The 15,596-nt window shown below is 35.2% G+C and overlaps 1 protein-coding gene across 3 annotated transcripts; it reads left to right on the top strand.

Moving 5' to 3' along the window:
• The first annotated feature begins 3,776 nt into the window (after positions 1 to 3,776).
• On the top strand, positions 3,777 to 12,420 carry LOC110898682 (MLO-like protein 3). Of its 3 annotated transcripts, none has more exons than XR_004877526.1 (15): positions 3,777 to 3,936; positions 4,032 to 4,089; positions 4,182 to 4,465; positions 5,306 to 5,422; positions 5,591 to 5,651; positions 6,646 to 6,734; positions 6,820 to 6,894; positions 7,758 to 7,846; positions 8,126 to 8,175; positions 8,857 to 8,897; positions 10,156 to 10,329; positions 10,411 to 10,553; positions 11,640 to 11,707; positions 11,844 to 11,904; positions 12,022 to 12,420. XR_004877526.1 is itself a non-coding variant. In XM_022145505.2 (15 exons), exons 1-15 carry the CDS (start codon positions 3,823 to 3,825, stop codon positions 12,268 to 12,270), a joined length of 1,566 nt encoding a protein of 521 aa, XP_022001197.1. In that variant the 5' UTR covers positions 3,777 to 3,822; the 3' UTR covers positions 12,271 to 12,420. The 3 variants fall into 3 exon arrangements, 2 of the variants coding, with proteins under 2 accessions (XP_022001197.1, XP_035837964.1); XM_022145505.2 differs by having other exon boundaries at positions 10,411 to 10,446; XM_035982071.1 differs by lacking the exon at positions 8,857 to 8,897 and having other exon boundaries at positions 10,187 to 10,329; positions 10,411 to 10,446.
• The last annotated feature ends 3,176 nt before the right edge of the window (positions 12,421 to 15,596 follow it).

Here is a 15,596-nt window from a genome sequence, read left to right as displayed (position 1 = left end):
CGTTCTCTGCAATTGGTAGAAAGCACGAAACTTATCTACCGATGGCTCGACGCCATGGGAATGGCACAAAAATTCAAAGTGTCGTACCCTCACCATTCCGGGAGGGCTCATCTGAGATATATGGAAATTGTAGTAAGAAAGGATGCCTAGGAAGTTGGTCGCCGGCAGTCGGAAATTACCCTAAAGAAAGAAGTCTTCATACAGGGTAATGTAACCGGGTGGTGCATCAGCCGCGGTCTGGCCCTGAGCCGGATACCGGGCATCCCACTCCGGTGGGAATCTGAAACTACGAACAATCTGTTCGAAGAGACCCAAGTCCCATTTAAGGACAGGAACTGGTCCTTCCTCACTAACAGGAGCCTCTTGGTGTTCTTCACTCATCTTTTTAGAAAGATCTGAAAAAAAGCTTGAAGAAAAGTTTGAAGATTTGAAGAAATCTTGAAGAGACGAAGAACACTTTGAAGATTCAAAGAGTTTTTGAGAGAAAAGTGGAGAAGAAACGAAGAGAAGTGAGAATCTCTCACCTTCTCTTCGGATATATATACCCATCGCATTTAATGCGATGGGTAATCGTGCCGCGTTCGCCGCTAGGCCAACCAACGAGAGGTTGCCACGTCAAGCGGGAAACCAGGGGTGACGGTTACCACGCGCGCGTGGGCCTCACTCTCCTGACATGAAGTGCAACCGCCGCAGGCGGCATGATGACACCCGTGCCAGGGGTCAACTCAAACGTCGCTCTCAGCGACTTATCTCACCAACCTGTCAGAAGTTCAAATTTCGAAGTTTCCCGCCATAAATGTTGCAAGTAACTTCATGCAGAAGTTACATGAACCGCGCCAGCTACATATCACCTCCAATAAACCCGCGCGCCTGATCAGACAAACGACAATCCCTAAAGACCTGCATTGGTACTCGCGCAATTGAAAACAACATTTTCCACATGCGCCACACCAATCAGGATCAAAAGAACTTTTCCCCTATTACACTTATTTCTTCTAATTTTATTAAGTCCAGAGCTCCAACCACTTGCGTTGCGCATGGTGCAGCACTGGACTGGGGGGACTTGAAGGGGTATGGTCCCAAAAAGCCGCGCAAACCTCCGACCAGGTTGCGCGCGGAACCATACTCCTTATTTCAGAAAACTTATTAACATTATCCACGCGCGGCCTACACGCGTTGTAGTTTACCCCGCGCGAGGCAAGGCTCACAAGAGGCCCAGATATCAGCACTTAGCATAAAATAATGGAACAAATAAGCCACTCAGTAGGGAAGCGCGCGGCTACCGGCAGTGGTACATAAGGTACAAGTGGCAGTAAAAGGAGCCAATGAGCGTCTAGCAGGCTCTGGTCAATCGTGCGCCACGATCGCCTGACGAGAAGTACATAAGGACGCCTACGTGGCACCAATCAGAGGACGGAGACAACTGTCCCACGATCTCCACTTGTCTGCTGATGACAGAAGGACAACAAGGCCGACAACAATGACACGTGGCTCCAATCAAGGTGCGCCAGCACCAACGAGCGTCTAGAAGCCACTAAGCGGTCGACGCCAGTGAGACAAGGAGCATATCCGTTTTGTTGTCCGCTTCTGGCCCAAGGCCCATCAGCCCATAACCCCTCACACCTCTCCGGCTATAAATAGAGACCTCATCACACAGGTTAAACATTCTATTCTCTCGGCTCTCACTCTTTACACTTAATTACTCTCAAAGCAGTCGCTTATTCTCACGCCGGAGCCTGGTTAAGAGGGAAACCCCCACATTCCCCTCTTAACGAGTTAACGGTGTTCTGTTTTGCAGGATAAACCACCAAGTCGGAGCTCAGATATCATTAAGAAGATTAACCATCATGAAAGGAACATGAACCAATCTAATTAACTTCCTAATTAGATCACTGTTTCTTCAGGTCTGCAACACCGATCAATTCGAGCTCTACTTCAAAACATTAGATTTAGATCAAGACACTCGCGTCTTGAGAGAAAGATGGGAATAACAAGACAAGTAGAATACCTAGCAACCATTGACGCACTATTCACGCGTTATGAAGCTCAGATGACGTTAAAGTGGCTAAAATTGATCCACAAAGGCTAAGCACCATTGATGTAAACAAAATTGAAAAAAAAAATGAATTTTATATAAAAATGTCAAAACCTTGATTTGTAAGTTGTATATGCATAGAAGTGTTATGCATGATGTTGATTGGTTCTTTTGTGTTTAATGGTTAGCAGTTTTTATTTTTTATTACATCAGTTGGGTATATGTGCATACACCACTCAATTATGTGAATTTCTCGTGTTTGTATGTATGTTTCGTATTTAAGCTAGTATTGTTACTATTTACTCTAGTGTAACGTCCCCATGCAACGCGTGTGATTCATATTTTGTAAAGCTAATAAACCAATACACCATTTTTGGACGGTTATGTATAAGTTTATTAGCCTTTATAAATAATATATATTTATCATAGACTTCTTTTACAATAGGTTTATATATCAATACATTGTGTGTAGAAAATACTTCTTAATTTATAAAATACACATACAATAATATCTTGAAGTTTATTATAAAACGAGTATATTGGGTTGTTGTCGGTTGTGTAAACTAATCACATAAAGTCAAAAACAAACGAATTTCCCACAGAAAAGAAAAAGAAGAATTCACACCTTATTGATGGTATGTTTAATGAATCTTGAAAAGGTATTCAATTCTCCCCACCTATATCTTAATTAAGACATAAATGATAACTCCATTAAGTCAAGCTTAAACATATATATTTTAACGAAACTTTAAAGATGTAAATCTGTTAAGTTTTTGTTTGGAATGATACAATGCTAGTAGAGGGTTTAAAGAAGAAAATAAAATTGGTAAGAATAAAAGAATAAGTTTTAACTAATATAAATATTTCATTTATTTTGTATATAATGTTGTTGTAACGATATATAGATAAATTTATAGTTTTAATTAATTTACTGTATTCTTTTAAATTAACAAACTAATTAAACTTATAACTCATTTTTAAAATATATTTTTTCAAGACAACTTAATTTATAGTGAAGAACAATTTTCGATTTGTTTAAGATAAAGTGTAGGATAAATTTCGATATGTGTAGGATATATTTACGATAAATTTTGAAATGTGTACAATAAAATGTATTTGCCTAATTAATGAGAGTAAAAATAGTTAACGAGAGAAGTTATAAACTATTTATTGTTTTAACATTATGTTTTTTTCTTCTTTTTCGTCCCATGTTAAGTTTTTTCTCAAATGACGATTCCCCTAAAATGTTACACGTGATTAAAAAAGAAGGAAAAAAAACGTTAGAGTTTTAAAAGTGTATGCTTTTTGTTGTATACTTAATTATCTCTAACACGGCAATGCACTGAATAAATTTCACATCAGTCGTGCAATAAAGATGTTGAATTCATAAGAAACGTATCTCACCTAAAATAAAATATATGGTTATTTTCTGGTGAATTAGAAAAGAAAACCACACTTAAATCATTCACCTGGGTAATAAAAGAAAATGATGACTTCTGAAGAACATATAAATATAATATTGGTAATTATGCTACCAAATTAAATACTCTGGTCCACATGCAAATCTATATCAACAGAAAGGGATATTACTTTTGTCTATACTTAACATAAAATCAAATAACGGTATAACTACGCCACATTGAACCTTCCTTAGTCAGTATCACCCTAAATGCAACTACATTGACACATTGACCCTGACTTTGAACCTGTTTCCTCTACTTCATCCTACTTATTAAACTCAATGTTTCATCTTTATTTCCTAAACTATCTTCACTTTGTTTGCAAAAATGGTTGCGGCACACTCGCTACAACACACACCCACTTGGGCCGTGGCTACGGTTTGCTTCGTCTTCATTTGCCTTGGACTTCTCATCGAACATCTATTCGATATAGTGTCACATGTTAGATTCCATACTATTTTTCTAACGTTATATACTCACCAATAGTCATATAACTTTATTTTTATGATATAATATGATATGATATGATAACGCAGTGGCTTAAGGAACATAGGAAGACATCCATGTATGAAGCAATAGAGAAGTTGAAAACAGGTACGCGTAAAGTAGATTATGATATGAAAATCGGATTAAAAAACTGTGACGGTTGGTTCTTGGATGTAAACTTGTGTGTGTATATGTTGTAGCGTTGATGCTTCTCGGATTAATGTCGCTAATACTAGTGAGTACTCAAAGGACAATCGCGAAAATCTGCATACCGAACAAAGTTGCAAATTCCATGCTTCCTTGTCACAAAATCTCTGAGGAAACAATGCAAACAACCGAAGCATATGAACTACATTACGCCACCTCTGCCCGGTTTGAACCGCTAGCCTTTGAAGACAACATGGTCCGACCAAAACACAGACGGCTAGATTTGGTTAACGTTTCTGCCACTTCTAGTTATTCAACTGGTCATTGTGCTTCAAAGGTATTTTTATTATGTATAGATTTTGACAAATTGTTTATAAGATAATTAAGATTTAAGAGCATTCACAATGGTTGGTTTCCCTCTATGTTTGTGAGTGGGTTACTTTTATTATATGAAATAACTGTGAGTGGAGGAGAGAGTAAATGTTACTGTTCATTTATTTATAAATATATGCGAATACTGTTCGCCCCTATTAATTTTTTAATATTTTTTTAAAGTGGTTGTAAGTGAATGAGAAAGAAAAGGTAATGATAAATGTATAAAAATGTATTATTTAATTGAAAATGAGAGAGAAAAAGTAGTGATTCTTAGTGTAATTATAGGAATGATGTTATAAATCATGGGTTCTAAGCAGCGGCGGAACCATTTTTTTTCCTGGGAGGGGGGGAGGCGATCGGGGTTTTTGCCTAAAAACTACACTAAACATTTTTATTACGGGTGACGTTCACCCCCTATTGGATAGTGTAGGTCCGCCAATGGTTCCAGGTTTTCTTTTGTTCTCAATAATGTTTGAGTACCAGGCTGTTATTGAATGGACCACCTAACCGGTTAAATTGTTGTTAAAAATAAATTATAAAACAAAATATATAATTATTGTATCTTTTGGTGTGCATTTGTGATTTTAACAACATACAAAGGTTATAGAGGGGAAAATAAATATTCTTTAAAATCCTTTCAGTGATAGTTCATTGGTTCAACCGGCTAGTCGATTCAAATGAAAACTGTTCAATAGACTCAACCGGATTGGTTACATACCCAGTTCTCAGTCTGCTATGACTTGTCATGTTTGGCCCGGTTATAAAAACATTGGTTCTCAAACATGTGTTCGTGTATATACAGGGAATGACGTCTTTCATATCCGAGGAGGGAATAAACCAACTAAACACTTTCATATGTGTTCTGGCTATCATGCAAATAGTATATAGTGTTGTTACCATGGCTTTGGGGAGAGCCAAGGTACTTATTCTACCTTTTGTTCATTTCTATAAAGTATAGTGGCTAATATGTAAAGTTTACAAATATGAGGTATTGGTGTTGAAATAACAGAAATTTCAGTTTTGCAATTAGCCACTTGAGCTTTTCTGAAAGTTAACAATTAGTTTTTTTTATATATTTATTAAACAGATGAGGAGTTGGAAAGCTTGGGAGCAAGAAACTCAAACACTAGAATACATGGTGGCCAATGGTATTTTATAAAATAATTTTACAAAATTAATTTGAATATAATTTAACATGCTATTACCTTAAAAAAAACTAGGTAAAGTTATCCTACAGAAAAGTTGTTTGGCAACTTCTGAATGATTAAGTGCTGAACCAGTAAGAGATCTGAACCATTGAGTGTTGAATTAGTTTCAGGTATGGACCATTAAAAGTCAGTATAATGTTTAATCGTTTAGAGACAAATGTCTAACCAATTCAGATTATATATCTTAACCATTCAGACTCAGTATAATGTTTAACCATTCAGAGGCAAATGTCTAAATCATTCAGACAACTACTCGCGAAACAAACAATCTGAACCATTAAGTGTTAAACTAGTAAGAGATCTCAACCATTAAAAGCTAAACAAAGAGCCCCAAAGTCTCCTAAAAATGAGAAGTGTACAAAGACACAATGTATCGCAAAATATAACACAATGTCGAGCAAAATATAATACAATACCGAGAAATATAACACGAACACAATATCGAAAAAAAGACATAGTGACGCAAATATAGAAAAGACACAATGATCTAAACAAAAATTCTAAAAATCTACAAGCTAAAATTCCAAATCAAAAACCTAAAATCTCGTATCGTAGAGTTCGATAAGATAGTTCAAATGCCGCTTGAATGGATTCTATCAGAGTCCGTTTCCATTTGAATATTTGATACCCTTCCTTTCCTATGACTTTTTATTTTTAGGAGACTATGTATTTTATCCAATTCCCAAAATAAGTATTCAGGGGCGGATATATATTAGACCAAGGGGTAGCCTCCGCTACCGCTTGGTCAGAAAATTTTTGACGTTTTTAGTGTAAAATTTGGAAAAATTTGACGTTTTTTCGATTTCGTTACTGCTTATTTATAAAACGTTCCCGCTTGGTCGGAATCCTAGATCCGCCACTGTAAGTATTACCTTACTTCCTATTTTATAAAACAAATAGTAAAGTGTGTTATGTTTATATATTCTTGAATCAGATCCTAGCCGATTTAGATTTACAAGACAAACTACATTTGGAAGAAGGCATATGACTGATTCAGTCAACACAACACTTTTATTATGGACTGTATGTTCAACAACATTATGCTATTTTCATAAGAATTTTTTTTTATCTCATTGTTGTAATAACTACTTGAAATGTATTGAAACAGAAATGTTTCTTTAGACAATTCTTTCACTCGGTAGCTAAAGTTGATTACTTCACCTTGCGTCATGGATTTATATCGGTGAGTATTCATACTTGGTAGAGGCTAGAGCTGTAAATAAAACGAACGTTCAGTCAATAGTTTGTTTGTGAACAATTCGGCGTGAAATTTGTTTATGTTCATTCCTTTAGTTAATGAACGAACACGAACAAGATATTCCGTTTGATTAAGTAAAAGAATGAATACGAACAAATGTCTCGTTCGTTCAACTATGTTCGTGAACGTTTGGTAATATGTTCGTTTACGTTCGTTCGTATTCGTTTATTTATGTTAGTTTGTTAAAAGTTTTTAATTTATTTTAATAATTCACTTTCCCCCCAAACAAAATAATAAAATATAAATTCTTATCTAAACATATGAAGAAGTTTTTTTTTTTTTTTTATTGATAAATTATTATTATTATTATTAATACTATTTTTTTGGGGATATGTCCAACTAACTTTAGATAATTATTTCTTAAGTTAATTGAACTTGATTTATGGTATGGCATTTGTAGTAGAACTCTTGTGTCTTGAATTCTTGATTTGTCATTTAATAGTTGTATTTGACTAACTTTGTCGGAGGTTTAAGGTTAATGATGTTTTTTTTTTAATTTCAAGTTTAATGTTCGTTTGCGTTTGTTTGTGTTCATGACTGGTTTTCACGAACTGTTCGTGAACAACTAAAATTCCTTAACAAACAAACACGAACATAAATTACGTTCGACATGTGTTCGCGAACATCTGCATTTCCTTAACGAACGAACACGAACATGATATCGTTCGGTTCGTTTACAGCCCTAATAGAGACACAAGTCTTTTAAACGGGAAATCTCAGGTTCAAACCTGAGCAAGAACGATTTAGATTAATTGGTGTTAGAGAATTTTTATGTTTAATAATTGTAGGCTCATCTATCAACAAACAATTATTTCAATTTCCGCAAGTACATACAACGTTCATTGGAAGATGACTTCAAAGTTGTAGTCGGCATAAGGTAAAACACCAAAACTTTACAATGATACCCCCTGTTCTTAATCGAACTTGCATAACATACCCTATACTTTTGTAAGTTATATTTTCCAAAGCTTATATGAATCAAGATTAGTATCCGGTCACAGACTGACGGTTCGGTTATAAAAAACCGGTTAAAAAAAACGGTTAAAAAAAACCGGTTTCGGTTTTTTTCCCGGTTTCGGTTCTAAAACCGGTTTTTTTTTTACACCTTATATGTATCAATTTACTAAGTATATCATCACTTTTCTTGTTTGGACAGTCCCCTCATGTGGTTTCTACTTGTTATCTTGATGCTTACCGATATCCATGGTATGTATATATGAATTTCTTCCCTTTCGGATTGTTAATTATATATTAAATATTTAATTTCTTTTACAATAATTTTATAATATAAATACTATATGTATCATGCAATTCTATATCAAGTTAGGGTTGTTAATGAGTCAAGTTAGCTTGTAGCCGAGCCAAGCTAATTAACTTGGTTTGTAAACGAGCCGACGCTTGGTCTATACACGAGCCTATTTTTAGCTAATGTTTTTCAAGCGAACTTCAAGTCACGAGTTATATGAATATTTCTAGAGTTAGCATTGGCAAGCGGGGCCATGGCATTACAATCTAGTGGCATAAGGCTTAGCGACCATTAGCTCAAGGGTTCGATTCCCACAAGGGGGATTTTCCTAAATTTATTGGGTTTCCTCCTGAATGGTGGTTCCGCTGGTGGCACGATGACACTCCAGTGGTCCGTCAGTGATCCAAATTTGTCGTTAAAAAAAGCATTGGCAAGCGGGAAGGGATTAGTTTTAGTATTAGGCTAAAACTAGTATATAAAGTAAAAAAGATAAAGGAATTCGAGCCTAGCCAACTTGGTTTTGTAAACGATCCGAGCCTAGCTGACTCATTCTCCTAAACGATCCGGTCGTTTAGACTCACATTCTAGTATACTCGAGCTTGAGCTAGTTTATTAATTAAGCTCCGATTTATTTATATTAGGTTGGCATGTGTATCTCTGGGTAGCACTACTTCCGCTTGTTGTAAGTATTATCACTATACTTCAGCCGTGGTTCACTACTACAAAATCATAGGTGCTGTTTGTTTTTTCTGCTGGAAAACCTCTTCTGCTGCAGGCCACATCTGCAGGCATCTGCAGGAGAAGAGGTGGACAAAATGTCTTCAGTCTGCAAGGAGAAGAGGGTTTGTTTTTTTTTATATAAAACCTCTTCACACACAAACACACACAAATACACACAGATCTCTCTCTACTCTCTCTCTACCACCGCCATCTTCACCACCGCCACCACTTCACCACCGTCATCATCACCACCGCCATCTTCACCACCGCTACCATCTTCACCACCGCCACCATCTTCACCACCGCCGCCATCTTCACCACCGCCAACATCTTCACCACCGCCACCACTTCACCACCGTCATCTTCACCACCGTCATCTTCACCACCGCCATCATCACCACCACTTCACCACCGTCGTCATCACCACCGCCATCATCACCACCACTTCACCACCGCCATCATCATCACCGCCATCGATTTAGGGTTTCGGAGGTGGAGGTCGATTTGGGGGTTTTGTTTCTGATCGATTTGGGGGGTTTGTTTCGGAGGTGGAGGTCGATTAGGGTTTGCAGAGGTCGATTAGGGTTTGCAGAGGTGGAGGTGGTGGTCGATTAGGGTTTGCAGAGGTGGAGGTGGTGGTGGCGGAGCAGGGGTGGTGGTGGCGGAGCAGGGGTGGTGGTGGCGGAGCAGGGGTGGTGGTGGTGGCAGAGCTGGGGTGGAGGTGGAGGTGGTGCCAAGAAGAGGTAAACCTCTGCTTGGAGAAGCTAAGGTCTCATCTCTTCCCCAAGAAGAGGTTGAGGAGAGGTAAAAAGCACTTCTCGAAAAAAAAAAACAAACACTCTACAGCACCTAAACCTCTTCCCGCGTCTGCACGGTGCAGACAGAAGAGGCCAGGAAGCTCTTCTTCCAAAAAACAAACACCACCATAGTTTGCGACGGTTTTGGGTCGAGACAAAAAGACTTACCGCTAATCTTTGTTGCAACTATTATTTTACGCAGCACTTTTAACCACAAAAAAAAAAAAAAAAAAAAAAAAAAAAAGGTAACGTCACTACATCTAGGATGGTTTTCAGAACCATTTAGCGACAGAATTAGTTAATTATTTTTATTCCTTCAAAGAAACTAGAGACGGGACTATGAGACACTGTCGCAAACTTTAGGCGCTTTTCACAAACTAATCCTTGTAACATATCTTTTTTTATGAATTATTAACACGATAGATTGTGTTGGTCCTTGGAACCAAACTACAAGTGATTGTCGCTAGAATGGCTCTACGTCTCAAGGAACAAAACAAGGTAACAATAGGAGCGCCCTTGGTTAAGCCTAATGACGATCTTTTCTGGTTTAGCAAGCCTCAGTTCGTCCTAACTCTATTGCACTACACACTCTTTGTGGTAATAATTTGTTTAATCATTAACGATAATGCTAATATATCGAGACGAATCTCACTTATGTTTTATGTATCTTTTTTGCAGAACGCATTTGAGTTTGCATTTTTCGTCTGGGTTTCGGTATGTTCATTAACTACCAGAAAAATGACTTTAACCGATGAAAATTCACTCGTGGAACCCGAACTTGAATCCGAAATGTTTGGGATGGGTATTTGGGTATGAGCCGGGTATGGAATTACTTGAATTTTTTTTCACGAGTATGGGATTAGATGATACTCAGCGGCGATGACCAAAAAAAACATACGCCCGTTACACCTTAACCATATACCTCATAGATATGATATACCCGAAATTTCTTAATAATTATTATCTTTATTTTTCATTAGTTGTTTATTCTAATAGTTTAATTAAGTGAAAAAAAATACTTTGTTTTCTTTTGAAAAATGTATTTGATAATATTATTTAAAGTATTAACTTATCTTATGAGATTTATAGTATCATGAATTTTGCATGTATAGATATTTTAAACTTTCTTTATGTGATAATGATACATATGTAATTTATCAAGTTTCTATTTATTATAGTTGTCAAGATAATTATATAAAGTTAGAATAGTAAAAAACTGTATTTCGAAATCCTGATGGATAGCTCACGATAAGAAACTAAAGAATATGCCCGATACTTGACGAGTAATTACCAGACGTATACAGACAAGTATTCGGTCTAGTATGGGAACAACGTTTTATACTCGTCCCATTGTCATCCCTCTTCAAACCTCCCCAAAAGATAAAACTAAATTAGTAAATAGTCGTCGGTGATCACTTGATGAACCATCCAGTCCATCACTAATCCATCAGTTATATTGTCATGGTGATTCATCGATACTCACCATCAGTGAATGGTGATTTGTCGGTGATACATCGGTAATTGTTGCCAGTGATCCGTCGGTAAATTTTTTACACATGTACAACCTATATATACTTGTCTCTAGTCAGTGGCAGAACCAGGAATCTTTTTAGGGGTTACTTTTGCTAGATTCTCAATAATTTTCACTATTTTTTCCAAATCATACAAGGTTTACACTAAGTTTTTTTCCATTTTTTTCCAAACCGAGCGGTTCCTGGGAACCCAGGAACCCCTGGATCCGCCACTGTCCGTAGTCAAAAGTCCTCTTATTTGTTGATAAAAGTTTTACCTTCTGTTTGCATGTGACAACATACATGTATTCCATGTTACCATGTATAATTAAATTACCTTTGGTTTGATATCTTATAAAAAACTCATTTTTTTTATTAATTTGGGATATTAAACAGCTGCAATATGGGATAAATTCATGCTTCCATGAAACTAGAAGTATTGCTGTATCAAGGGTTGTGCTAGCGTAAGTTACATGAATTATACACTTCACTACCCTGAAGAATAACTTTTAACCACTCTGGTCCTTAAAAGTTTAAGAATTTGAGATTTTGCCACCAAAGTTAGTAGACTAAAATGATATATGAAATTTTTGTTTATAGGGTGTTTGTTCAAGTCATGTGTAGCTACATTACTCTTCCACTCTATGCTCTTGTGACTCAGGTTTGCATCTTTCATATACATTTTCCCTTTAATCATAATTTTAACTACACACTATATTATATTTTACGGATATACGATAAGACCGCTTACCCTTGGAACAACTTTCCGAATATGCAGATGGGTTCAACATATAAAAGTGCGGTGTTAGAAGATCAAACGATACATGTGATAAAGCAATGGCACAAGGAGGTGAAACAAAAGCGAAGAAAACTAACCCAGACACCTGGCGATAGCCCCATGTCTAACATTGTTACTCAACTCAACGCCATGGATCAACTTAGTCGAACACCAAGTCCTTCTGAGTTCACTTCTCCTGTCGCTAAGGAAACTGATGAAATCATTGAAGAAATCCAAGAAGACGAATAATTAGTAATTAAAGCTTACTAAAAACTTATTTAGCATTATTTGTTCATTAATTTTATGGATTGTAATATATCTATATTGGAAAACCTAAAATCACAAATACCTTTATTGTTAATACAATATAAGTAATAGGAAATGGAAAATATTAAATTCCACCCAAGAATAAAAGAATTTGTGTTTTGACCCACTGGGCTTATATTTCGAAAACCAGTTTATCGAGCCCATTAAAGGGACTTATTTGTGTTTCCATGCTTTAGTTTCAAGTTTCAACTTTTAAGCCTCTTATTTTCTTTATTCATTTTTTGTAAAAATTCCACTGCGTTAGTTTTTTTAACTTTTAAGCCTACTTTTCTTATTTTCTTTATTCATTTTTGTAAAATTTCCATGCTTTAGTTTTAACTTTTAAACCTACTTTTCTTTATTCATTTTTGTAAAAATTCCATGCTTTAGTTTTAACTTTTAAACCTACTTTTCTTATTTTCTTTATTCATTTTTGTAAAAATATCAAAATCATCATGAAACTTATCATTATATATATATATATATATATATATATATATATATATATATATATATAAAAGTGTGTGAATGTGAATTATAAGTTCTATAACAAAAAATATTACAAGATACTTATGAAACTTGACGTATCATATTATCATATAGTATATATAGTATATAATATAATTATAAGTTCGGTTACGTTTGTTCGTGTTCATTTGATTATATTAAAAAAATAATAAATAATAAAACTTTTATCTAAACATATTAAAAACTTGAAATCCTATTTTTTTTTTCTAAGTTAGCTAAAATTTGGACATTCTAAGACATTTTTGGGGAAAATTATGTCTAAGTTAGTTAAACTTGATTCATCGTTTGGTTGTGTAGTAGACTTCTTGTGTTTTGATTTATCATTTGATGGTTGTATTTAACTACTTATATCCAATTTTAAGGATAACCGTGTTTTTATTTGTTTATTTTCAAGTTAAATGTTCGTTTGCGTTCGTTTTTATTTGCTTGCATTCGTTTTTATTTGCTTGCATTCGTTTGTGTTCAAGACCAATGTTCACGAACTGGTCGTGAACAACTGAATTTCCTTAACGAACGAAAACGAACATAAGCTTATGTTTGGTATGCATTCGTAAACAGTTCGCGAACATGTTATTTTTTTTAACGAACGAACATGAACATGTCCTTGTTCGTGTTCGTTCAGTTCGTTTACAGCCCTAAGAACTCCTATTCAGACTTCCATCCCAAAACCTATGTTATATTTCTCTCTAGTCTCAACTCCCAAATCATATATTATTATTATTATTATTATTATTATTATTATTATTATTATTATTATTAAAAATAAAAATTAAACAAAAGGAGAGAGAAAGAGAGAGAGAGTATGTGGTGGAAAGATAGGTACCATGGCGGCATGGCCCCAAGGCTCTAAAGGGGCGTGAGAGATTGGGAGGGGATGCGGTGTGTCCCACCATCCCACTAAACCACATACCTCCCAATCTTCCTATCCCGGTGGTATACCGGATTGTTTAATAAAATATATTATTAATAAGAGTATATTTCTAGATATAACATTTAGAAAAAATATTTAAAAACATGTTGTACATAGTTTTAAAATAATATCGATCATATTAAAAATAACAGATAAAAAATATCTAATGGTAGGTGGTGAAAAATTCATTCTTACTTTAATAAGTATTTTTTATTGGTAGCAAACAATATATATTTCTAATTCTTCAAGTATTTTAAATTATTGATAACTAACATTTTTCATGACAACTCATTTTAGGACAAATCATGAAGATGGATAAGTAGAGAACATGACATACAAGGAATGGGACTTCATTACTCGATACACAAACTTTAAACACCAAGAAGTGACTTTTAGTATGAAGTTTTATAAAGTGATACATTTATACAAATTGTTGGTCTCTATTAATATTTAACACATTAACTCCACTTTAATGATTTTTTCCTTTTACAATGCTGATTTTTTTTCGCTCTTTCGGTTGCTTGGAGTCTTATCAAATCTGTTGATCTAAGCCACAAGAGAGTTCATAAATGAAAGCTACCCATTTGTTTTGGGAGTCTTATCAAATATGTGGTGTGGAGTGATTAAGGTGGATAAGGTTACTATTAGTCGATCGATAGCTTGATTAAGACTTCAAGCTAATCCGAAAGTTAGTTACATGTGTCATAACTCATAAGTAAAGAACATTATAAGTAAGATTAAGAAAAAGTTTGATGTAAGCTAGCAACCATTTCCTTTGATTGAACCCATGTTACAAATGTGCTTTTGATACCTTTTTGGTCGGTTACTTTCATATGTATTCACTTTACCATAAAGCACAAACAAGGTCGAATATGTTTCTTCTTTAAAATGACATCTCGTCTCATTAGTTTCGTAAATATATAGAAAATAAAGGACAATAAAAATAGAAAATAAGAAATATATAGAAAATAAGGACAATAAAAAAAGAGTGATGTATTCAATGGAAGGCCCACGAAGAATTAACAGATCAGGCCCAAGTCAAAAGTTTCGTACCATTATTGATGAGATGATGGGCCACCTTATGTAGACAATTAAATGTTTGCCTGCCTAATAACCCATTTTAGACCCCTATGATCATGACAACTTGCCTATCCCAATTATTATGTTTTTTTTCTTTTCCTTTTTACAAATCACAACTTACACACTATACACACATCACCGTAGGTCATGCGGGTTGTATGACTTTATAGCGATCGTATGACATGTCAGTGGTGTAGTCATTGTTGGTGAAGAAGTCACACATGCCATATCGAGTAGTACAAACGAAGTCATACGAGCTATATAGCGTAATACGGGTTGTATGACAATTTTTAATCATTTTATTATGTAGAAGGTATAACTTTTCTTAGTTATTTTAAACTAGCACTTGGATCAAATACTTTTTAGCTTTCTTAACAATTTTTCAAGCTTTAGACTGGGCATTAAAACGCTGTTTATGCATTTTCTTTTCTTCATTTAAAGCGTTGTTTGGGCATTTTTTCAAACTTCCTTCAAAAGATATCTACCGAATCCGACGAAATTGATTGACATGCATTCAAATATATTGAAAGCAGATAAGCACATGACTTTTTCATGTCGTTTAACCGTTAAGTTCCCCTATCATCAGATCCAAAGTTTTAGTAGAAACCTTACCTCGCCATAACAAACTGAAGACATGTAGTTTGTGTTGATGCTTTCAAACAATTAAGCATTTTCTCAAGCTAGCTACACCAACAATAGGAATCAACACATACACGAATGCACGCTATATATTAGGATGGATAACTGAGGA

The sequence above is a fragment of the Helianthus annuus genome, chromosome 13 (assembly GCF_002127325.2).
Source record: "Helianthus annuus cultivar XRQ/B chromosome 13, HanXRQr2.0-SUNRISE, whole genome shotgun sequence".
NCBI lineage: Eukaryota > Viridiplantae > Streptophyta > Magnoliopsida > Asterales > Asteraceae > Helianthus > Helianthus annuus.
This window is presented reverse-complemented; position numbering and strand designations above follow the sequence as displayed.

Excerpts from the sequence above, each read along its gene's own strand:
- LOC110898682 (XM_022145505.2), top strand. The coding sequence starts at position 3,823 with ATGGTTGCGGCACACTCGCTACAACACACACCCACTTGGGCCGTGGCT. Across the intron at positions 3,937-4,031 it reads TATTCGATATAGTGTCACAT|TGGCTTAAGGAACATAGGAA; the intron begins GTTAGATTCCAT and ends ATGATAACGCAG. Across the intron at positions 10,447-11,639 it reads CATTTTTCGTCTGGGTTTCG|CTGCAATATGGGATAAATTC; the intron begins GTATGTTCATTA and ends GATATTAAACAG.